Source organism: Mycteria americana, chromosome 28 (assembly GCF_035582795.1).
Source record: "Mycteria americana isolate JAX WOST 10 ecotype Jacksonville Zoo and Gardens chromosome 28, USCA_MyAme_1.0, whole genome shotgun sequence".
Classification (NCBI taxonomy): domain Eukaryota; kingdom Metazoa; phylum Chordata; class Aves; order Ciconiiformes; family Ciconiidae; genus Mycteria; species Mycteria americana.
Window position 1 is genome coordinate 1,201,408 of NC_134392.1, and position 22,704 is coordinate 1,224,111.

General features: G+C 74.0%; 2 protein-coding genes and 1 long non-coding RNA gene across 4 annotated transcripts; 1 reads left to right on the top strand and 2 right to left on the bottom strand.

Annotated features, from left to right (window-relative positions):
* The first annotated feature begins 12,561 nt into the window (after window positions 1-12,561).
* LOC142421298 (uncharacterized) lies at window positions 12,562-15,272 on the top strand. Its single transcript, XR_012778865.1, has 2 exons — window positions 12,562-12,614; window positions 15,221-15,272. It is a non-coding gene; the product is annotated as an uncharacterized LOC142421298 (long non-coding RNA).
* Window positions 15,273-17,168: 1,896 nt separating this feature from the next.
* Window positions 17,169-17,959, bottom strand: C28H19orf53 (chromosome 28 C19orf53 homolog). Its single transcript, XM_075525899.1, has 3 exons — window positions 17,774-17,959; window positions 17,531-17,586; window positions 17,169-17,436 (listed from the first exon to the last, which is right to left on the bottom strand). Exons 1-3 carry the CDS (start codon window positions 17,871-17,873, stop codon window positions 17,290-17,292), a joined length of 303 nt encoding a protein of 100 aa, XP_075382014.1. The 5' UTR covers window positions 17,874-17,959; the 3' UTR covers window positions 17,169-17,289.
* Window positions 17,960-18,005: 46 nt separating this feature from the next.
* On the bottom strand, window positions 18,006-22,653 carry MRI1 (methylthioribose-1-phosphate isomerase 1). 2 transcript variants are annotated; one of them, XM_075525901.1, is made up of 6 exons: window positions 22,439-22,641; window positions 22,116-22,357; window positions 21,090-21,259; window positions 20,812-20,988; window positions 20,027-20,251; window positions 18,006-18,161 (listed from the first exon to the last, which is right to left on the bottom strand). In XM_075525901.1, exons 1-6 carry the CDS (start codon window positions 22,568-22,570, stop codon window positions 18,022-18,024), a joined length of 1,086 nt encoding a protein of 361 aa, XP_075382016.1. In that variant the 5' UTR covers window positions 22,571-22,641; the 3' UTR covers window positions 18,006-18,021. The 2 variants fall into 2 exon arrangements, with proteins under 2 accessions (XP_075382016.1, XP_075382015.1); XM_075525900.1 differs by having other exon boundaries at window positions 22,116-22,653.
* Between the last annotated feature and the right edge of the window lie 51 nt (window positions 22,654-22,704).

Sequence of the window (22,704 nt, forward strand, 5' to 3'; positions counted from 1 at the left end):
CTGCTCCGGTGCGGGGGGCGCGGGGCCGAGCCCGGCGGGTGATGGCGGGGGGTCACACACACACACACACACACCCCCCCCCCCCCAAACCCGCCGCACCGGGCCGGGGCGGGAGGAAGCGGCGGGAGGGCACCGCCGCCCGCGGGACCCGGGCGGGGACACGGGACCGGCCCCCCCGAGGCGGCTCGGGGGGGCGGGGGGGGCCGCAGCCGGGCCCCTGCACCCATGGGTGCCCGGGGCGGGGGGCGGGGGGGGGGGGGGGGGGTCCCTGCCGGGGCGGCCGCTGCCGCCCGGGGGTCGCGGTACTCACGGGGGGGCGGGGGTCACCTCAGGCCAGCGGCGCCGCCCATTGGCCGCAGGCACCGCCCCGCCGGTCCTCATTGGCCGCCCGCGGCGCTCCGCCCGCCCCCTGATGGTCACCGCCCCGCCGCTCCCCATTGGCCGCCCGCGGCGCTCCGCCCGCCCCCTATTGGTCACCGCCCCGCCGCTCCCCATTGGCCAGGCTCTGGGCCGGCGGTTAACCCCTGCGGTGCCGCCGCGCTGCGAGCGGGGCCCGGGTGGCGCGGGGGGGGGGTGGGGGGGTGGGGAGGGAGGACACGGGGGGGACCCCTCGTTCCCATGACCGGGACCCCAAAGCTGCACATCAGCCCCGGCCCTGGCGGCTGGGGGGCGGGGGCAGAGCGTCGTGGCACGGCACGGCACGGCAAGGCCTAGCATTGCACGGCACGGCTTGGCATAGCACGGCCGTATGGCACGGCACAGCTTGGGTTAGCGTTGCATGGCACAGCATGGCACGGCATGGCACGGCATGGCACGGCTTGGCTTGGCACGGCTTGGCACGGCTTGGCATAGCATGGCCATATGGCACGGCACGGCACGGCACGGCACGGCACAGCTTGGGTTAGCGTTGCATGGCACAGCATGGCACGGCTTGGCACGGCTTGGCATAGCATGGCCATATGGCACGGCACGGCACGGCACAGCTTGGCATAGCATTGCATGGCACAGCGCATGGCACGGCACGGCACAGCTTGGCATAGCATTGCATGGCACAGCACATGGCACGGCATGGCACGGCCGTATGGCATGGCATGGCATGGCCTAACACTGCACGGCACGGCACAGCTTGGCATGGCATGGCCGTATGGCACGGCACGGCCTAGCATTGCATGACTTGGCACGGCTCGGCATAGCGTGACCGTGTGAAACGGCACGGCACGGCACACCCAGGGCTTGCCACGCTGTGCCGTGCCGTGCTGTGCCGTGCCGTGCCGTGCCCCAGTCTCACGTCCAGGTCCGGCTCAGGGCGGGGGTGCTGGGCCGTGCCGGGAGCAGCGCGGTGCCGGCCGGGGACCACAGGCAGCGCTGGCACCGGCGGCTCCTCGTCCCCGTGACTCCCCCCCGTGAGCAACGCGGCGGAAATGGCTCTTCCCAAGGGATTCCCACGTGCCTTCGGCAAGCCTGGCCGGCACCGGCACCGCCACGCTTGCCACGCCGGCCCGGCACTTGCCCGGGCAGGTCCCGGCTGCACCCCTGGGCCAGCCCCGGTGCTCAGGGTTCCTTCCCTGGCCCGGCCATGGGGGTCCGGCGTGGCCAAGGGGACCTCGGTACGACCGTGGCGGCTCCGTTCCATGCACGGTGGCCCACGACGGCACACGGTGGCACACGGTGGCACACGGTGGCACGCGGCGGCACGTAGTCTCTGCTGCCGTGCCCCGGGGAGATCCACGTTCGCCAGGTCTCAGCCGCCGCAGCCACCCCGTCGCCATCGTCCCCCGCCCCGTCCCCGCGGTGCCGGTGCCACCGGCGGTGCCGCGAGCAGCCGGGCTCGGCGTGGCCCTGCCGGCACCGCCCGGGTGCGGTGGGAAGGCAGCACCGGTGACTCACCAGTGCCCGGCAAGCTGGTGCTTGACGCCGGGCCGGGCCGCGGGGCGGGCGGCGGGGCGGGGGGCCGGGGGGTCCCACCGCCGGGCGGGGGCTGCCGCGTGCGGCGTGGGGGACGGGGGGTTGACGCGGGGGGGGGGACGACACGGTGGGGGGCTCAGCCCCCGGCGATGCCCGGGGAGGTCCCGGCCGGGGACCCCGCGGCTGCGGGGCCGGAGGGGGCCGGGGAAGCCCTGGGGGGGCCGGGGAGGACTCGGGGGGCCGGGGAAGCCCTGGGGGGGCGGGGGGGGCCCGGGGGGGCCCCGTCCTCTGAAGGCGCCTTTGTGCGGAGCCGGCCGGTCCCACCCCGGCGCTGACTCACGGGCGCGTGGCTGCGCCCTGACTCACCCACCCCGGCCCCCGGCCGCGGGGTCCCCGGGGCCCCCGCTCCCCAGTGCGGGGGGGGGGGGGGGGGGGTCCGTGCATGGGGGGGGCCCAAACCCGGAGGGGAGCCTCCGCACCGGGGCGGGGTCCGTGGGTGCGCGGGGGCCCGTGGGTGCGTGGAGGGGGGCGACGGGCGCGCGAGGGGCCCACGGGCGCGCGGGGGGGGGCGTGGGTGCGGGGGGGCGGTCACGGGTGCGCGAGGGGGCCCACGGGTGCGCGAGGGGGCCCGTGGGTGCGCGGGGTGGGGGTGGGGGTTATGGGGGTGCAAGGGGGCCCATGGGTGCGGGGGGGGCACCCGCATCACCCGGCCAGGCGGCCGCCCACCCGATCGCCCCGCGGCCCCGCGGCACGCGCGCCCCGGGGAGGGGCCGGGGACACCCCACCGGGAAGGACACCGCGCCGGGGACGCCGCACGGGGACACCCCACGGGGACACCCTGCTCGGTGCCGGCGTGGGGGGCCCCCCACCCTGGCGGTGCCGTGGGGCGGCCGTGGGTGCCTGCCAGCCCGGTGCTGCCGGTGACTCACGGCCGTGACTCAGCCCCACCACAAACACCGCGTCGCACGGCAACGCCGCCCGGCCCCACGGCACCCAACCCACGGCCCCACGGCCCCCGGCCCCACGGCCCTCGCCCGGCCCAGCCCCACGGCCCCGCTCCCGGGAACGGCGGCCCCCGGTCCCCGGGGACCCCGGCGGCCGCCGCGGGGCAGGGCCAGAGGCCGGCGGGGCCGGGGATGCCGGGGATGGCGGGGGGGGCTGGGGGCAGCCGGGGGTCCGGGGGGGCCAGGCGTGCCCCGGCACAAGGAAGGAAGAGCCGGGAGGGAGCGCGGGGGCGGGAGGAAAGGGAAATCCCGTCCCACCGTCGCCCCACGGCCCCGGCTCCCAGTCACCCCAGTGCCTGGGGTCCAGGGCTCCCAGTCACGCCAGTGCCTTGGGTCCATGGCGTCCAGTCATCCCAGTTCCTTGGGTCCAGGGCTCCCAGTCAGACCAGGGCCTTGGGTCCATGGCTCCCAGTCATCCCAGTTCCTTGGGTCCAGGGCTCCCAGTCAGACCAGGGCCTTGGGTCCATGGCGTCCAGTCATCCCAGTGCCTTGGGTCCAGGGCTCCCAGTCACCCCAGGGCCTGGGGTCCAGGGCTCCCAGTCACCCCAGTGCCTTGGCTCCATGGCTCCCAGTCACCCCAGGGCCTGGGGTCCATGGCTCCCAGTCACCCCAGGGCCTGGGGTCCAGGGCTCCCAGTCATCCCAGTGCTTGGGGTCCAGTCCTCCCAGTCACCCCGGTGCCTTGGGTCCATGGCTCCCAGTCACCCCAGTGCTTGGGGTCCAGGGCACCCAGTCATCCCAGTGCCTGGGGTCCAGGGCTCCCAGTCATCCCAGGGCATTGGGTCCAGGGCTCCCAGTCATCCCAGTGCCTGGGGTCCAGGGCACCCAGTCATCCCAGTGCATGGGGTCCAGGGCTCCCAGTCACCCCAGTGCCTTAGGTGCAGGGCTCCCAGTCATCCCAGTGCCTGGGGTCCAGGGCACCCAGTCATCCCAGTGCCTTGGGTCCAGGGAACCCAGTCACCCCAGTGCCTTGGGTGCAGGGCTCCCAGTCACCCCAGTGCCTTGGCTCCATGGCTTCCAGTCACCCCAGGGCCTTGGGTCCAGTCCTCCCAGTCACCCCAGTGCCTGGGGTCCAGGGCTCCCAGACATCCCAGTGCCTGCGGTCCAGGGCACCCAGTCACCCCAGTGCCTTGGGTCCATGGCTCCCAGTCACCCCAGTGCCTTGGCTCCATGGCTTCCAGTCACCCCAGGGCCTTGGGTCCAGTCCTCCCAGTCACCCCAGTGCCTGGGGTCCAGGGCTCCCAATCATCCCAGTGCCTGGGGTCCACGGCTCTCAGTCACCCCAGTGCCTGGGGTCCAGTCCTCCCAGTCACCCCAGTTCCTGGGGTCCAGGGCTCCCAGTCACGCCAGTGCCTGGGGTCCAGTCCTCCCAGTCACCCCAGGGCCTTGGGTCCAGGGTTCCCAGTCATCCCAGTGCCTGGGGTCCAGGGGACCCAGTCACCCCAGTGCCTTGGCTCCATGGCTCCCAGGCACCCCAGGGCCTTGGGTCCAGGGCTCCCAGTCACCCCAGTGCCTGGGGTCCAGTCCTCCCAGTCACCCCAGGGCCTGGGGTCCAGGGCTTCCAGTCACCCCAGTGCCTGGGGTCCAGGGCTCCCAGTCATCCCAGTGCCTTGGGTGCAGGGCTCCCAGTCATCCCAGGGCCTTGGGTCCAGGGCTCCCAGTCACCCCAGTGCCTGGGGTCCAGGGCACCCAGTCATCCCAGTGCCTGGGGTCCACGGCTCCCAGTCACCCCAGTGCCTGGGGTCCAGGGCACCCAGTCACCCCAGTGCCTGGGGTCCAGTCCTCCCAGTCACCCCAGTGCCTGGGGTCCAGGGCTTCCAGTCACCCCAGTGCCTGGGGTCCAGTCCTCCCAGTCACCCCGGTGCCTTGGGTGCAGGGCTCCCAGTCATCCCAGTGCCTGGGGTCCAGGGAACCCAGTCACCCCAGTGCCTTGGCTCCATGGCTCCCAGTCACCCCAGTGCCTTGGGTCCAGGGCTCCCAGTCACCCCAGGGCCTGGGGTCCAGGGAACCCAGTCACCCCAGTGCCTTGGGTGCAGGGCTCCCAGTCACCCCAGGGCCTTGGGTCCAGGGCTCCCAGTCACCCAAGTGCCTTGGGTCCAGGGCTCCCAGTCATCCCAGTGCCTGCGGTCCAGGGCACCCAGTCACCCCAGTGCCTTGGGTGCAGGGCTCCCAGTCATCCCAGTGCCTTGGGTCCACGGCTCCCAGTCACCCAAGTACCTTGGGTCCAGGGCTCCCAGTCAGACCAGGGCCTTGGGTCCAGGGCTCCCAGTCATCCCAGTGCCTGCGGTCCAGGGCTCCCAGTCATCCCAGTGCCTGGGGTCCAGGGCTCCCAGTCACCCCAGTGCCTGGGGTCCAGGGCACCCAGTCATCCCAGTGCCTGGGGTCCACGGCTCCCAGTCATCCCAGTGCCTGGGGTCCAGGGCACCCAGTCACCCCAGTGCCTGGGGTCCAGGGCTCCCAGTCATCCCAGTGCCTGGGGTCCAGGGCATCCAGTCACCCCAGTGCCTTGGTTCCAGTCCTCCCAGTCACCCCAGTGCCTGGGGTCCAGGGCTTCCAGTCACCCCAGTGCCTGGGGTCCAGTCCTCCCAGTCACCCCGGTGCCTTGGGTCCAGGGCTCCCAGTCATCCCAGTGCCTGGGGTCCAGGGCACCCAGTCACCCCAGTGCCTTGGCTCCATGGCTCCCAGTCACCCCAGTGCCTTGGGTGCAGGGCTCCCAGTCACCCCAGTGCCTTGGGTCCAGGGCTCCCAGTCACCCCAGTGCCTGGGGTCCAGGGCTCCCAGTCATCCCAGTGCCTGGGGTCCAGGGCTCCCAGTCACCCCGGTGCCTTGGGTCCAGGGCTCCCAGTCATCCCAGTGCCTTGGGTGCAGGGCTCCCAGTCATCCCAGTACCTTGGTTCCAGTCCTCCCAGTCACCCCAGGGCATTGGGTCCATGGCTTCCAGTCACCCCAGTGCCTTGGGTGCAGGGCTCCCAGTCATCCCAGTGCCTTGGGTCCAGGGCTCCCAGTCATCCCAGTGCCTGGGCTCCAGGGCACCCAGTCATCACAGTGCCTGGGGTCCACGGCTCCCAGTCACCCCAGTGCCTGGGGTCCAGGGCTCCCAGTCATCCCAGTGCCTGGGGTCCAGGGCACCCAGTCATCCCAGTGCCTGGGGTCCACGGCTCCCAGTCACCCCAGTGCCTGGGGTCCAGTCCTCCCAGTCACCCCGGTGCCTTGGGTCCAGGGCTCCCAGTCATCCCAGTGCCTGGGGTCCAGGGCACCCAGTCACCCCAGTGCCTGGGGTCCAGTCCTCCCAGTCACCCCAGTGCCTGGGGTCCAGGGCTCCCAGTCATCCCAGTGCCTGGGGTCCACGGCTCCCACTCATCCCAGTGCCTGGGGTCCACGGCTCCCAGGCACCCCAGTGCCTGGGGTCCAGGGCTCCCAGTCACCCCAGGGCATTGGGTCCAGGGCTCCCAGTCACCCCAGTGCCTTGGGTCCATGGCTTCCAGTCACCCCAGTGCCTTGGGTCCAGGGCTCCCAGTCACCCCAGGGCATTGTGTCCAGGGCTCCCAGTCAACCCAGTGCCTTGGGTCCATGGCTCCCAGTCATCCCAGTGCTTTGGGTCCATGGCTCCCAGTCACCCCGGTGCCTTGGGTCAGGGGTCCCAGTCATCCCAGTGCCTTGGGTCCATGGCTTCCAGTCACCCCAGTGCCTTGGGTGCAGGGCTCCCAGTCACCGCAGGGCATTGGGTGCAGGGCTCCCAGTCATCCCAGTACCTTGGATCCAGTCCTCCCAGTCACCCCAGGGCCTTGGGTGCACGCCTCCCAGTCATCCCAATGCCTTGGCTCCAGGGCTCCCAGTCATCCCAGTGCCTTGGGTCCAGGGCTCCCAGTCAACCCAGGGCCTTGGGTCCAGGGCTCCCAGTCATCCCAGTACCTTGGATCCAGTCCTCCCAGTCACCCCAGTGCCTGGGGTCCAGGGCTCCCAGTCACGCCAGGGCCTTGGGTGCAGGGCTCCCATTCATCCCAGTACCTTGGTTCCAGGGCTCCCAGTCACCCCAGTGCCTTGGGTCCAGGGCTCCCAGTCACCCCAGTGCCTTGGGTGCAGGGCTCCCAGTCACCCCAGTACCTTGGATCCAGTCCTCCCAGTCACCCCAGGGCCTTGGGTGCAGGGCTCCCAGTCATCCCAGTGCCTTGGATCCAGGGCTCCCAGTCACCCCAGGGCCTTGGATGCAGGGCTCCCAGTCATCCCAGTACCTTGGTTCCAGTCCTCCCAGTCACCCCAGGGCCTTGGGTGCAGGGCTCCCAGTCATCCCAGTACCTTGGATCCAGGGCTCCCAGTCACCCCAGGGCCTTGGATGCAGGGCTCCCAGTCATCCCAGTGCCTTGGTTCCAGTCCTCCCAGTCACCCCAGGGCCTTGGGTCCAGGCCTCCCAGTCATTCCAGGGCCTTGGGTCCAGTCCTCCCAGTCACCCCAGGGCCTTGGGTCCAGGGCTCCCAGTCACCCCAGTGCCTTGGGTCCACGGCTCCCAGTCACCCCAGTGCCTTGGGTCCAGGGCTCCCAGTCATCCCAGGGCCTTGGGTGCAGGGCTCCCAGTCATCCCAGTGCCTTGGATCCAGGGCTCCCAGTCACCCCAGGGCCTTGGGTCCACGCTCCCAGTCATCCCAGTGCCTTGGGTCCACGGCTCCCAGTCACCCCAGGGCCTTGGTTCCAGTCCTCCCAGTCAACCCAGGGCCTTGGGTGCAGGGCTCCCAGTCATCCCAGGGCCTTGGGTGCAGGGCTCCCAGTCATCCCAGTACCTTGGTTCCAGTCCTCCCAGTCATCCCAGTGCCTTGGGTCCAGGGCTCCCAGTCACCCCAGTGCCTTGGGTCCAGGGCTCCCAGTCACCCCAGTGCCTTGGGTGCAGGGCTCCCAGTCATCCCAGTACCTTGGTTCCAGTCCTCCCAGTCACCCCAGGGCCTTGGTTCCAGTCCTCCCAGTCACCCCAGTGCCTTGGGTCCAGGGCTCCCAGTCACCCCAGTGCCAGGGGCACCCCGGGTGTGGGTGCACGTGGGCTCTGCTGGCTGGCGGTGTGGGGGGGCACGGTCACGGGGGTACGGGGTGCACAGGTACCCCAGGAGACGGGGAACTGGGTGTACTGGTGGGGGGTGGAGGCACTGGTACGTGGGCGCACGTGTGTATGGGTGCAGGGTGCAGGGTGCCCATCCCACCCGTGTCCCCATTCCTGTCCCCATCTCCATTCATGTCTTTATCCCCATCCCGTCCCATCCTCACCCTCACCCTCATCCTCATCCTCATCCTCATCCTCACCCTCATCCCAGCCCCTCCTTATCCCTGATCCCATCCCTTCCCCATTCCCGTCCCATCCCAATCCCTGTCCCCATTCTCATCTTCATCCTCATCCTCATCCTCATCCTCATCCTCATCCTCATCCTCATCCCCATCCCCATCCTCATCCCCATCCCCATCCTCATCCTCATCCTCATCCTCATCCTCACCCTCATCCCAGCCCCTCCTTATCCCTGATCCCATCCCTTCCCCATTCCCGTCCCATCCCAATCCCTGTCCCCATCCCCATCCTCATCCTCATCCTCATCCTCATCCTCATCCTCATCCTCATCCTCATCCCAGCCCACCCCATCCCTGTTCCCGCCCCGTCCCCAGCCCCCCCTTGCCCACCGCCCAGGGACACCCCGCCGCCGCACCACGCCGCGGCGCTGGCCAGGGGCTGCGAGAAGCCGGCAATGGGGGTCTCGTGGCGTAAAGCTTCAGCGGGAGCAGCCGGGGCCGGGCGCGGGGTGGGACGCGGCGCCAGCCCGCGGTGGCCGCGGCGGTGCCCGCGCCCGGACGGGGCTTCGGCCGCCCGGCCCAGCCCGGCCCCTCTGGAAACGGCTGCACGTGCGCGCGTGCCATGGCCGCGCCGCGCCCCGCCGTCGCCGTGCCGCGGCCCGCCGTGCCGGGCTGCGCCACACCGCACCGCTGCCCCGCGCCGTGCCGCGCCGTGCCCAGCAGCAGGCCATGCGAGCCCCCGGCCGCCCCGGCACGGCGCGTGTGCGAGGCGGCAGCGGGGCTGAGTCAGGCGGGAGGAATGCACCGTCTGGCGCGTGGGCGAGCGCCAGCCCCGGCCGCTGCCATTACCTAGAAAGGACATTTCTGCGCAGCCGGCCCCACCGCGGCCACCACGGCCCCACCGCGGCCGCCGCGGCCCCGCCACGGCCGCCGCGGCCCTGCCGCCGGCGCGCGGGCGCGTGCGAGCGCGTGTGAGCGCGCACCGGCTGCGTGTGCGCCGCGGGGCCGCGCGGCTCCCCGGCACGCCAGGTGCGCGTCGCACGGGGGCTGCTCGGCGTGCGTGTCGCGGGGGGTGAGTGTGAGCGAGCGTCTGAGCGTGCACGCGTGTGAGCGTGCACGCGTGCGCGTGCCCACGCCTGTGCCTGCCTTGCCGTGCCCATGGCAGCGTGTGTCGCTGTGCAGCACGTGCAATGCAGCAGGGTGCGCGTGCGTGCGTGCGCGTGCGTTGCCGTGCGCACACGGCTGTGCCCGCGTGTGCGTGTGCGAGGGGGGTGCAGCGGGGTGAGCGTTGCAGCGTGTTCGGGTGTGCATCGCTGTGTCGTGCCCGCCCATCGCCGTGCGCGCCGCCACGCGTGTGTGCACGCGTGCGGCGCCATGTTTGCACCCCTCTGTGTGTGCGTGTGCGTGCATTGCCGTGCGTGCGTGCATCGCTGCCATGCGTGCATCGCCGTGCGCGTGCGTGTGCGGCGCCGCGCGCGTGCGTGTGCGACGCCATGCGTGCGTGTGCAGCGCCGTGCGTTCGCATCGCCCTGCGTGTGCGCTGCTGCGTGTGCGGTGCCATGTGTGCCGTGCCGCGTGCGTGCCGTGCCATGTATGTGCCGTGCAGCCCCTGCGTGCACGCGGCCTGCGCAGCTCCGTGCGTGCCGTGTGCCGTGGTGTGCCGTGCGCCGTGTGCCGTGTGCGGTGCAGCGGGCGCGGTGCTGCCCAGCCCCACGGCGCGGGGGGGTCTCCCCGTCCAGCCCCGCGTGCGGTTAAAATTAGCAGCTGGCGCAGCGGCTCCCGCCCAGCTGTGCCGCCCCGGGGGAGCCGCCTCCGCCAGATGTGCGGCCGCTGCCAGATGTGCGGCCGGGCTCAGGAAGGGCCGCGGCCCCCGGCCAGGCGAGGGCCGGGGACGCGGGGCCGGGGCCGGGGACCTCCCCGCGGGCACCGGGCGCGGACGAGGGCCGCGGGGGCCGTGCCGCCGCGGGCTTTGGGGCGCCCGTGGGGCCGGGCCGGGGGGGGCCCTCGGGGACGCCGTCCCCCGGCACAGCCGTGCCCGTCCCAACGCCGCGGCCCTGCCGGTCCCCGCGGCACGGACGTGCCGGCGGCCGCCGGGTGCCGAGGCGCGGCCGATGGGCGCCGGTGGGTGCAGTGGGGCCGAGCCCCCGCGGGGCACCCGGTCCCTCCCCGCTATTGTTTATCCCTCCTCGGCGCGGAGGAAACCTAAAACCTCCCAATAATTGTATTTAGGAACTTCCATCATCTCCACGGAGACGGGCGGTGACGGCAGCCGGGCCGGATCCTGGCAGCGCCCGGCCGGGCCTCGCGTTAACCCCCGGGACGCCGCGACGCCACGGCCACGTGCCGGCCGCCGGGCGCGAGGACCCGCGGGCGGGGACGGCTCCGCGGGCGCCCCGGGAACGGGGCGGGGGGCCGGGCCCCGGGGGTCCCCGGCGGGGGCCGACGCGCGGCGGCGGCGGCGGCGGCGGCGCTGGGGGGGCTGCGGGGGCGGGGCAGGGCCGTGCCGGGGCGGCACCGGCCCCGTCCGTACCCCACCTCCTCTGTACCCCACCCGCAGCCCTGCCCCCCCGGGGTCCCTACCCCCCCCCCCGGGACTGCATCCCGCTGAGGCCCCTGTCCCACCCCGCGCTCTCCCGCTCTGAGCTGTGTCCCACCCCCCCCGTACCCCACCCCGGTCCGTACCCCATCCCCCCCCGTACCCCACCCCCCCCCGTACCCCACCCAGCTCCCTCCCCCACCTGCCGTCTCCCACCCTGCTCCCATTGGGCCCGTAGCCCACCCCGGGCTCTTCCCAGCCCGGTCCGTATCCCCCCCCCGAGCCAAATCCCACCCCGGCCCCTACCCCACCCATCCCAGCGGGTGGGCACCCACCCGTGCCCCCCACTCCCCGTCCCCGGCCGGGGCAGCCGAGGGGGTGCTCGGGGGTTTGGGGGCGCGGGCGTGGGGTGCCGGGGCGCAGGGCGCGGGGCGGGCAGAGCCGGCCTGGGGAGGGCCCGGGGGGGCCGGGGGGGCCCTGGCCTGGCGGCGGCGGCCGCAGTGACGCGCTGTGGTTTTGCCGACTTCCGATGCAAAACTCTGTTTAATGTCTGTGTGTGCGGCATCGCCATGGAGACCCCGCAGCCCCGGCCCCACGGCACCCCACGGCACCCCACGCGCCCGCCGCCGCCCCGCCCCGCCACCGGCTTCCCCGGACCGGGGGGGGGGCCGCATCCTGCCCGCTCCCCCGGGGCCAGGATCGGAGACCGGCCTGGCTGGCACCGCAGCCGAGGGACCCCCGGCGTCGCCGCCGGCCCCCCGACACCGCCCCTGTCGCCCCGACCGCATCCCTGCCCCCCTGCCGTTGCCCCCGGCCCCCCACTGCTGCCCCTGTCCCCCCGGTTTTGGTCCTGTGCCCCCAACGTCACCCCCTGCCCCCCCAGCATCGCCTCTGTCTCCCCTGACACGGGCACCCTGACATCGGCCCTGTCCCCTGGCATCGCCCCGTCCCCTGGGACGCGTGTGCCCCGACGGCCCCCCCGGCCCCCCAGCCCCAGCCCCAGCCCAGACCCCTCCACGGCCGGGCAGCCCCGGCCCCCTCGGGCAGCCCAGGGGAAACTGAGGCACAGACCGGGATGGGCGTGGGGGCTGTGGGCACTGAGCTCCCACACTGGGGGGCACCCAGCCCCCTCGCCGTGGGGCACCCAGGCCGCTCGCTGTGGGGCGCCCAGCCCCCTCGCCGTGGGGCGCCCGGCCCCTACGCCATGAGACATCCAGACCCCTCTCCGTGGGCACCCCGGCCCCTCGCCACGGGGCGCACGCGGCTCTCGTGCCATGGGGCATCCATCCAGCCCCCTCGCCATGGGGCACGCGGCCCCCTCGCCGTGGGGCAGGCACCCGGACCCCTCGCCATGGGGCATCCAGACCCCTCGCCACGGGGCGCCCAGCCCCTATGCCACGGGGCATCCAGCTCCCCTGCCACGGGGCGCGCAGTCTCCTCGCCGTGGGGTGCCCGGACCCCACGCCACGGGGCACGCGGCCCCCTCGCCACGGGACAAGGAGTCCCCTCGCCACGGGGCGCCGAGCCCCCTCGCCGTGGGGCGCGCCCAGCTCTGGCGCCGTGGGGCGCCGAGCCCCCTCGCCGTGGGGCGCGCATCGCCCTTGCCACGGGGTCGCGCCACCCCGTCGGCCGTCGCCGTTCCCGCAGACGGCGCGGCACCGCGCACCCACGGCGGCTGGGGCCCAGCGGCCTCGAAAGGGTGCGGGAGCCGGGCGCCGCGGCCCAGGCCCCTCCTCTCGCCGCCGCCGCGGCCTCGCCGCGTTCCCGGGGCGGAGCGAAGGTTTTAAAAAGGATTTCCCTTCTTGGAGTAAAAGTCAGTGACTTTGGGAGCCTTTGCGCTCTCCGGCCACCCGCCCGCTGCCGCCCCGGGGGACCCCAGCGGGGCCGTGGCCGCCGGCGCTCCCGGTGAGTACGGCTGCCAGCCGGTGCTTGGCCGGCCCCGGCATGGCGGGAGACCCTGGAGGAAAGTTGCCGTCCCTCCGGGGCGGCGGGAGAAGGGTCGGGGCCTGGCCGGCCTCGCTCGCCGCGTGCCGAGCCGTGCCAAACCGCGCTGGGCCTACGCCAGGCCGTGCCGTGGGGATGGCGGGCAGGGGCTGCAGCCGCCCGGTTCCCACCGGGGCCGAGCGCGGGGCCCCGCGGGGCCAGAGGGTCCCGGCGGCGCGTCGGGGCGTGGTGGCGGCAGGGCCGCGGGCATCGAGGCTGCCAACGCCGCCTCCCGCTCGGGGGGCCGGCACGGGGGGCCGGGGCAGGCGGGGGTTTCGGGGGGCCGGGACCCCCCGGGCGCGGTGCGGTGGGCGGGCGGGGGCCGCGGGAGGGTGCGCCGGGGCGGGCGCCGCCGAGGAGCGTGATTCATCCTTTCCCCCCGGCGCTGCGTGTGCCGACGGGTGCGGACAGGGCGGCCCCTTCCTCGCTCCTCCTCGGCCCCCGCCCCCGCCTTGGCCCAGCCGACACCGGGAACCGCGCCGGCACCCCCGGGCCTCGCCTCCCCCGACGCCAGCCCGGCCCTCGACCCCCCGACGCCCGCAGACCCCCGGCAGCCGGGCCCCACGGCGGAGCCAGGGCGCAGGGGGGAAGGGAGCGGCTCTGCCCCACGGCAGCCGCATCCCACCGCGCTGGCCACAGGCGTCAGGGAGGTGCCGCGCGGCGAGGCCGGCTGTTCCCGCTCCCCGTTTTCAGGCGGAGAGGCGGGGGTTTTGGTGGGGGGTGCTGCCGCACCCCCAGCCCCTGCCGGTGGGGAACCCAGGTGTCTGGGCAGCCGCCCCCGCTCGGTGCCCGCCGGGGCCCACGTGAGCCGGTCGGGGCTGCCGAGCCGGCAACGCCCTGGTGCCGCGCGGGCAGAGAGCCCAGCCGGGCCGGCGGCGCCCGCCTGGGAAGAGGCCGTGGGCACCAGAGACCCCCGAAACCGGGGTCGCCCCGCCGCGCGGGGCCGATCCCGCCGCCCTCGTGCCGCGCTCGGGAGGCGGCAAAGCGCCGGGTGGCCGATGCGACCGCGACCCGGCGGTGCCGCGGATCCTCCGGCACGGGGCTGCGCCCGCCGTGCCGCCGCCATGCCCAGCGGCGGCCGCTTGGCTCCGCTTTGGCTGAGGAGTCGGGGCCTGGTCTCGCCGCGGCGCTGCCCACGGCCGCCCCGTTGGCACCGAGGTGTTGGCAGCGCCGCGGCCGCCAGGCGGGAACCCAAGCGTCCGGGCGGCCTCCCGCCCCCGCCCGGGCACGCGCCCGCCGGCCTGGCCCCCCCGGCGGCACCAGACATTTTGTTTATGCCGCCGCCGTCCGTCGCTGTTTATCCCGATTTTTTTGGGCCCTTTCCACCCGATTCCCTTTGAAGTGCGCCCGTTGCCGTGGTGACGGTGATGTCACGGCCGGGCGGGGCCTCGCCGGCTCCCACATGGCGTCCGAGGAGCCCCGGCCCCATTACACGCTTCTTCCAGGAACTCCCCGGCTGCCACCGCCACCGTCACCGGAGCACCCGACACCCACGTCCTCTGCCCGGTTGGGGACACCGTGCCCCACGGCCGCCCCACGGCCGCCCCACGGCTGCCCCACGGCCGCCCCATGGCCGCCCCACATCTGCCCCATGGCCGCGTCCAAGCGGACTGGGCGACACGGGGGTCCTGGCGCCGGCCGGCAGTCGAGGCGACACCGCCAGGGCCGGTGGCTGCCGCAGCCGATGACACTGGGGGACGTGGGGACGGTGGGGCCCGTCCCGCTCGGCAACGGGGCGGCACCGGCCGCGGCGCTTCCCCTCCCCGCCGGGGCCTTCGCCGGGGCTCAGCCGGTGCCACACGGTCCCGCCGCAGCCGGGGACGAGCCGGGAGGGATTTGGTGCACACCGAGTGCCCGTCCCGCCCCCGCCGTGGGGACGACGCTGGCACGTGGTGGCAGCTGGGGACGCATTTTCACACCCAGGCTCAGCCACGGTGCGTTTTGGTGTTTGCCGGGGGAGCCGCGGTGCTGCCGGCTCTGGGTGCAGCGCACGGTCGGGTCTACGCCGCCGGTGCCCGCTCCCCCACGCCGAGCCGGGCCGCGAGCCACCGGGCTGGTCCCCGGCACCAGAACCGCGCCGGCCCCACGGGGACGTCACCGCTGCCGTGTGCCGGGGCCGGCAGGCGGGAGCGCGGGCAGCGTCCGGCCGTGGTGCCACCCCGCCTCGCACGAGGGTCCCGGCTCGCACCCCCCCCGCCGCGTCACCGGGGCCTCTCACGTGTCCCCTCCCGTGGCACCACCCGGCGCTGGCACGTGCCCGGCCCGTCCCGCGCCGTGACTCAGCCCTCGTGTGCTCGCACCCGCGCCGGCTCCTGCAGGGCGGTGCCCCCCCCGGCATGGCGGCACCCGGCCGTCCTGGCCGCGCTCCCCTTCGCGGCCGGATCCCGCCGGGGTTATTTTTACCGTGGGAGGGGAGCGCTGGCCCGGCCCAACCCGACGCCGGGAGCCGGGGGCCCTCGGCCGGACGCGGTGCCCCCCACGCCGAGGGGGCTCAGGACCCCCCCGCTGACTGCGCCCTCCTCTCCCAGGTGGGACTCGGCTCCGGATCCGGCACCGACACCGACGGCCGCGGCGTGGGACGGCACCGGCCGCACCCGGGGCTCCGCACCCCCCCGGCCCCCCCCCCCCCCCGCCGCTGCCGCCCGCCGGGGTTCCTGGCGATGCGATTTTTTACCGTCTCACCCAAAATCACATTGCCAGGGATTTCCAACGGGCGCCAGCCCCCGCAGCCAGGACACCGGAGCCGCTGGGACGGGGCCGCGGGTGGGTGGGTGGGTGGGTGGGGGGCTCGGGGGGGGGTGGGGGGCGCGGGTGGGTGGGTGTTTGGGGGGCTCGGGGGGCCGTGGGGCAGGGCTTAGCCCACCTGTGAACAGAGTTGGCAGCCGCGTCGTGTTCACAGTGGCTAAGTTCCGCTCCCCGGCACCCTCCCGGCCGGATGCCTGGGCCCCCCCCCCCGGCCGCCGGACCCCCCCCGCAGGACGCCAGGACCCCCCCGCGGACGCCGGGACCCCCGGGCGCTGCCTCCCGTGCCTACTGAGCTGATATGCAGTTGCTTTGGTTAAACTGGCTCAGTTCAGCAGGAACAGGAGTCTGGCCCCGTGCGCCGGCGACCCCCCAACCCCCCCGGGGTCCCCAAAACCCCCTGGGACTCCCCCCCCCAACCCAGGGACCCCCCCCCCCACCCCGTGGTGGAGCCCTGCCCGGGTCCCGCGTGCACGGCCGAGCTCACCGGGACCCCGCAGGTTCTTCCACGCTGCAGAGACCCCCGAAACCCCGGGGGGGGCCCCAAGAAAGAGGAGGGAGGGCCCCCAAAAAGGGAGGGGAGGGAGCGTGGGGGGGGGGGGGCCAAAAATGGGAGGGGATGTGGCGTGAAAGGGGGGGGTCCCCAAATAAGGGAGGGGGGGCGGGGGGGGTGTCCCCAAAAAAAAGGGAGGGGGGGGCGTGAGGGGGGAAGCCTGGGGGTGCCCTCCGGCGGGGGGGGCCACTGCCCCGTGGGGAGGGAGGGAGGGACCCACGGCCCGGGGGGGGGCCGGGACCATCCGTAGCCCCCGGCCCCCCCTCCCGCCCCCGCCCAGGCCCGGGCGAGCCCCGGCAGCACCGGAGCCGCGGGCAGAGGGAGGCCCCGGCCCCCGGCGGGCGCGGGCGGGGGGGTGCGGGACCGGGGGGGGCCGGGGCGGTTTTTTTTTTCCTTTTTTTTTTTTTTTTTTTCTTTTCCCCTCCCTGTTTGTTTCCCGAAATAGCCCGGCGGCGCTTTGTGAAACGCGCCCGATTTCAGGGAATTTCCCTGATGTCAGAGGGGGCGGGGCCCAGCCGCCGGCCACGCCCAAGCAGGCTCCACCCCACGCGAGGGGGGGCTGCCCACGTGTCGTGTTTCCCCCCCCCCACCCCACCCCAAAAGGGACGCGGCGCCTTTAAGGCTCGCCGGGCGTCTCGGCCAACCACAGCGCAGCCCCCGCCCCCGTCGCCCTCCGATTGGCAGCCGGCGTTCCTCCCGTTGTCAATCAGCGCGGGGCGGAGCGAGGTGCCAGTCACGGCGCAGCGCACCAATCAGCGGGGAGAGCGGGCGGGGAGGCGGTGCCCGCAGGAAGAGGGCGTGGCCTCGGGACTCCATTCATAAAGTTCTGCCGGCGACGGAAGCAGCGGCAGCGGAACGGGGGAGGGGGGCGGGACCCCCCACGGCGACACCGGGACCCCTCCCCGGGCACCCCCGGCCCCGGGGCCGCACCGACACCCCCCGTGGCGGCCCCCCCTCCCCGAGATCTCGACCCCCAGACCTCCCCCCGCCTCCGGCGATCCCCCCCCCCCGCCCGGTGCCCCCCAGCCGTGAGCCCAGCCCCGGGCCCCCCAAATGCCAACGGGGGCTGCCCCATCCCCCCCCCCCCCATCCCCGCCCCCCCGGCCCGGTTCCATCCACGCGCGCGGTGTCGCCCCCCCCCCCCCCCACCCCAGGGGACACCAGCAGTGGGGGGGTGGGGGGGGGTCGCTGCCCCCAACTCCCTTTTATTGACAATGACAGCGAGGCTGAGGACGGACGCGCTCGTGACAGCTCCCGCCCCCCCCCAGCGCCTCGGGGGGTCCCGGCGGGGGAGGGGGGGGCTCAGCCCCGGCCCTTCTTGGCTTTGCCCTTCCGGGGGGCGGTGGCGGGGGGGGGCGCGGCGACCACCGCCAGCTTCTTGGGGAGGCCGGCGCCCGCCCGCTGCACCGCCTCCCGCTCGATCTTCATCCGGATGCCCACCTCCAGGCGCTGCGGGCGGGGCGGTCAGGCGGGGGGGCGCGGGGGGGCGCGGCCGGGCACCCCCCCCCCCCCCAACCCCGGCCGCTCCCCCCCCGCCCCTCACCTTCTTCAGCTTCTGCTGCTGGATCACGCGGAGCTTCTTGGGGGCGATGGTCCGGCCTGGGGGGGCAGCGGGTGGGGCAGAGCCAGAGACCCCCCGAAACGCCCCGAGCCCCCCGCCCCAGGTGCCTCCCCCCCGCCCCCCCAGCCCCTAGGGCTCCCCCCGCTCCCCCTCCCTCCCACCCGCCGCCCCCCCCCCCACCCCCCCCCCCACGCGGGCCGCCCCCCAGCCCCGGCCGCCCCTCACCTCCCTTCCGCGGCCCCCGCGCCCCCCGGGCCGGGGTCCCCGCCGCCGCCGCCGCCCGGCCGGGCCGCTTGGCCGCCGCCTTGGGCCTGCCCTGGGCCATGTCGCCGCCGCGCTTCCGGGTTCCCGGGCGCGGGGCACGCCGGGATACAGGCGGGGCGCTGGAGGGCGGGGCGGCGCAGGGCACGCCGGGATGCGGCGCAAGGCACGGCGGGATACAAGGAGGCGGAAGCGCTCCCCGGAAGTGGCCTTTACTGCCCCCCCGCGGCGCCGCGCGCCCCCAGCGCCTGGCGCAGCTCCCCGGGGGCGAAGACCCCGTGCTCGGTGACGATGCCGCCCGTGATGAGGTCATGGGGCGTGACGTCGAAGGCCGGGTTCCACACGTCGATACCTGTGGGTGGAGGGGGAGGGGGGCACATCAGGGGTGGGGCCCCCTGCCCCATAGGGGCCCCTCCCTACCCCATACGGGACCCCTCTGCCCCATACAGCCCCCCCCCCCCCATCCTATATAGGACCTACTGCCCTATAGGGGACCCTCTGCCTTATATGGGATTTCCCCACCCCATATAGGACCCCCTGCCCCATAGGGGACCCCTCCGCCCCATATGGGACCTACTCACACCCTATGGGCCCCCCCCTACCCCATACGGGACCTCCCTGCCCCATACAGGCCCCCCCCCCCATCCTATATAGGACCTACCTGCCCTATATGGGACCTTCCCACCCCATATGGGACCCCTCCACCCCATATGGGACCTACTCACACCCTATGGGCCCCCCTCCCTGCCCCATACGGGTCCCCCCCCATCCTATATAGGACCTACCTGCCCTATATGGGACCCTCTGCCCTATATGGGACCCCTCCACCCCATATGGGACCTACTCATGCCCTATGGGCCCCTCCCTACCCCATATAGGAACCCCCTACCCCATACGGGACCCCTCTGCCCCATACAGGACCCCCCCCATCCTATATAGGACCTACCTGCCCTATATGGGACCTTCCCACCCCATATAGGACCCCCTGCCCCATATGGGGTCCCCAGTCCCGTATGGGACTCTCTGCCCTATATGCGACCCCCGTGTCTTATACAGGACTCCTCTGCCCCATATGAGACCCCCCGCCCCATATGAGACCCCCCCCCCCAGCCCATATGGGACTCTGTGCCCTATATGCGACCCCCTGCCCTATACGGGACCCCCCTGGGGGGCACGGGGACACCCCCACCCCATAGGGGTGGGCCCCCGCCGGCGCTGGCAGCACCCCAGTGGCACGGGGACCGCGGGGCCACCCCCACCCCTGGCCTGCCGCTGCCCTCGGGGGGGGGGGACAGGGGGACACAGGTGCCACCCACGTAGTGACACCCACGTGGGGACACCGGTGACACCCACACGGGGACACAGGCAACACCCACGTGGGGACACACGCGACCCCACCCAGGGACACAGGCGCCACCCACGCAGGGACACCAGTGCCACCCACATAGAGACACAGGCGACACCCACGTGGGGACACACGCAACGCCCACCCAGGGACACAGATGCCACCCATGCAGGGACACAGGTGACACCCACGCGGGGACACGGGCGACACCCACATGGCGACACACACGACGCCCACCCGGGGACACAGGTGCCCCCCCCCCGGGGACGCGGGTGCCCCCCACGCGGGGACACCGGTGACACCCACATGGGGACACCGGTGACACCCACGTGGGGACACCAGTGACACCCACGTGGGGACACGGCTGCCACCCACATAGGGACACAGGTGACACCCACGCGGGGAAACACGTGACGCCCACCCAGGGACACAGGTGACACCCAGGCGGGGACACGGGCGCCCCCCGCGTGGCGACACACGCGACGCCCACCCGGGGACACGGGTGCCCCCCCCCCGGGGACGCGGGTGCCCCCCACGCGGGGACACCGATGACACCCACATCGGGACACGGCTGCCACCCACATAGGGACACAGGTGACACCCACGCGGGGAAACACGTGACGCCCACCCAGGGACACAGGTGCCACCCATGCAGGGACACGGCTGCCACCCACATAGGGACACTGGTGACACCCACGTGGCGACACACGCGACGCCCACCCGGGGACACGGGTGCCCCCCCCGCGGGGAGGCGGGTGCCACCCACGCGGGGACACTGGTGACACCCACATAGGGACACCCACGTGGCGACACACGTGACGCCCACCCGGGGACGCGGGTGCCCCCCCCCCGGGGACGCGGGTGCCACCCACCGGGCGCGGCCAGGCACAGCCCCTGCAGGTGGGTGAGCTCCCGGCCCGGCCGCTCCTCGATGGGGATGTCGGCGCCGCCGGGCAGGGCCGGGTCGCAGGAGGAGCTGGGGGCCGCCACGTAGAAGGGGACGCCGTGGTGCCGCGCCGCCACCGCCAGCTGGTAGGTGCCGATCTTGTTGGCCGTGTCCCCGTTGGCGGCCACCCGGTCGGCTCCCACCACCACGGCTGGGGACAGAGCGGGAGTCAGCGGGTTCCCGTCCCGCGTCACCCTGTCCCGCCCCGCCACGTCCCTGTCCCTCCTGCCCCATCGCGTCCCCGTCCCTACCCCGCCACGTCCCCGTCACGTCCCCTCTCCCGCCACATCCCTGTGCCTCCTGCCCCATCGCGTCCCCGTCCCTACACCGCGACGTCCCTGTCCCGCCCCTGCCATGGCTGTGTCCCTCCTGCCCCGTCACGTCCCCGTCACGTCCCCTCTCCCGCCACGTCCCTGTGCCTCCTGCCCCATCGCATCCCCATCCCACCCTCTCCTGCCACGTCCCTGTGCCTCCTGCCCCATCACGTCACCGTCCCACCCCTCTCCCGCCATGTCCCTGTCCCTCCCACCCCTCTCCTGTCCCCTCTGCCACCACATCCTTGTCCCTCCAGCGCCATCGCGTCCCTGTCCCTACCCCTCTCCCGCCACGTCCCCGTCCCTGCCCCCTTAAACCCCCGTCCATCACCGTCCCACCCCTCCCGCGCCCCGTCCCTGTCCCCCGTCCCCCCCGTCGCGTCCCCTCCTCGCCGACCCTGGACGCCGCGGTCCCGCATGGCGGCGGCGGCGGCGCTGTCGGCGATGAGGGTGGCGGGGACGCGCTCGTGCAGCAGCTCGAGGGCCGTCAGCCGCCCGCCCTGGTTGTAGGGCCGGGTCTCGGTGCAGAACACCCGCGCCAGCCGGCCCTGCCCGTGCAGCGCCCGCACGATGCCTGGGGACACGGGGGACGGCGAGGGGACACGTCAGGGCCAGCGCTCGCCCCGGGGGCCGCCCGGCTCCCCCCCCCCCGCCCCCCGCTTCCCCGCCGCCTACCCAGGGCGGTGCCGTAGCCGGCGGTGGCCAGGGTGCCGGTGTTGCAGTGGGTGAGGAGGGTGACGCCGCCCTCGGGGACGCGCTGGAGGATGTGCCGGGCCCCGTGCGCCCCGATGCGCCGGTTGTCCTCCCGGTCCTTCTCCAGCAGCCCCTCGATGTGCTCGATGATGCTGGGGGGGGGGAGAACCCGGGCACCCGAGCTCCCCCCGGCACCCCGCAACCCCCGAGGACCCCAGCGTCCCCCCCCACCTCTCCCAACACCCCCAATCCCCCCCAAGGACCCCAGCATCCCCCCCACTTCTCCTGACACCCCAAATCCCCCCCCATGACCCCAGTGCCCCACTCTACCTCTCCTGACACCCCAAATCCCCCCCAAGGACCCCAGTGCCCCACTCTACCTCTCCCAACACCCCAAATCCCCCCAAGGGGACACCAGCATCCCCCTCATCTCTACCCTACACCCCAAATTCCCCTCAAGGACCCCAGCATCCCCCCCACCTCTCCCTGACACCCCAAATCCCCCCAAGGGGACACCAGCATCCCGCCTACCTCTCCCTGACACCCCAAATCCCCCCCACGGACCCCAGCATCCCCCCCACCTCTCCCTGACACCCCAAATCCCCCCCGTGACCCCAGCGTCCCCCCTACCTCTCCCTGACACCCCAAATCCCCCCCACAGCCCCCAGCATCCCCCCCACCTCTCCCTGACATCCCAAACCCCCCACAGCCCCCAGCATCCCCCCCACCTCTCCCTGACACCCCAAATCCCCCCCGTGACCCCAGCGTCCCCCCCACCTCTCCCTGACACCCCAAATCCCCCCACAGACCCCAGCATCCCCCCCATCTCTCCCAACACCCCAAATCCCCCCACAGACCCCAGCACCCCCCCCATCTCTCCCAACACCCCAAATCCCCCCCAGTGACCCCCATGCCCCACTCTACCTCTCCTGACACCCCAAATCCCCCCCGTGACCCCAGCGTCCCCCCGGTACCCCTCCCTCCCACCCCCCCACACCCCCCCCGTACCTCTCCCGCAGCCCCTCCGCGGTGACGCCGGGGCTCTGGGCCTGCCGGCGCACGAAGTCCCGCAGCCGCTGGCCCTCGCAGCCCAGGTTGACGGCGGTGGGCCGCGCCGTCAGCAGGAACCGCAGCCGCTCGCCCACGAAGGCCTCCAGCGCCGCCACGTCCCCCGCCGGCCCCGCGCCGGCCGCCAGCTCCAGCGCCAGGCTCAGGCACCCCACCAGGGCGATGGCCGGGGCTCCCCGCACCTGCGGGCGCCGCAGCCGGCTCGGTGGCCGTCCCCGGGGGGGCTCGGGGCCGCCCTCGGGGTGCCCCGGGCCCCCGCTCACCTCCATGGCGCGGATGGCCTCCCAGGCGCGCTCCACGCCGTCCACGGGCTCATAGCGGAGCTGCTCCGGCAGCAGGAGCTGGTTGAGGATGGAGAGGGAGCCGCGGCGGTACCGGATGGCTTCCAGGCTCATGGCCGTGCCGGAAGCCGTCGCGGTGCTTCCTGCCCGCCCCCCCCTCCCGCCTCAGGCCTTGGCTGGGGAGAACCAGGAGGGATCGGGGGCCTGGGGGCGAGAGGGGGACCCCCGTGTCCCAGCTCAGGGGACAG